This window comes from Merops nubicus, unplaced genomic scaffold, assembly GCF_000691845.1.
Source record: "Merops nubicus isolate BGI_N331 unplaced genomic scaffold, ASM69184v1 scaffold32360, whole genome shotgun sequence".
In the NCBI taxonomy this organism is placed as follows: Eukaryota; Metazoa; Chordata; class Aves; order Coraciiformes; family Meropidae; genus Merops; species Merops nubicus.
Genome location: NW_008584020.1, coordinates 1 through 355, shown reverse-complemented (window position 1 = coordinate 355; position 355 = coordinate 1). Strand labels below are relative to the sequence as shown.

The window sequence follows — 355 nt, the reverse complement described above, 5'->3', positions numbered from 1 at the left end:
TTTCTCCGCCTCGGAGAGCAACTTCCACTCCGCGCCCAGCCGCTTGCTAATCTCCGAGTTGTGCATTTTGGGGTTCTCCTGGGCCATCTTGCGCCGTTGGCCGCGGGACCACACCATGAAGGCGTTCATGGGGCGCTTGATGTGGTCGCTGGGCTTGGACATGCTTCGGCCGGGCGAGAGGGAGGGAGGCTCGGCGGGGAGCTGCGCCGGACGGCGGCCGAGGAAGCCGGAGGAGCGGGAGGAGCGGGCTCAGCTGATCATCACAGGTCCTCCACCAAACGCCGTCCCCGGCGGGAGCCCTGCCGGGGGTGGGGCGCGGAGAGAGGCGCGGAAGGGAGGCGCGGAGCGAAGCGCG

General features: G+C 69.6%; 1 protein-coding gene across 1 annotated transcript in view; it reads right to left on the bottom strand.

Annotated features, from left to right (window-relative positions):
* The window catches only part of SOX14 (SRY (sex determining region Y)-box 14), a 760-nt gene extending 598 nt beyond the window's left edge, over window positions 1–162 (bottom strand). Inside the window, exon 1 of the mRNA XM_008942926.1 lies at window positions 1–162. Within this exon, the coding sequence (XP_008941174.1) occupies window positions 1–162 (162 nt within the window).
* Window positions 163–355: the final 193 nt, after the last annotated feature.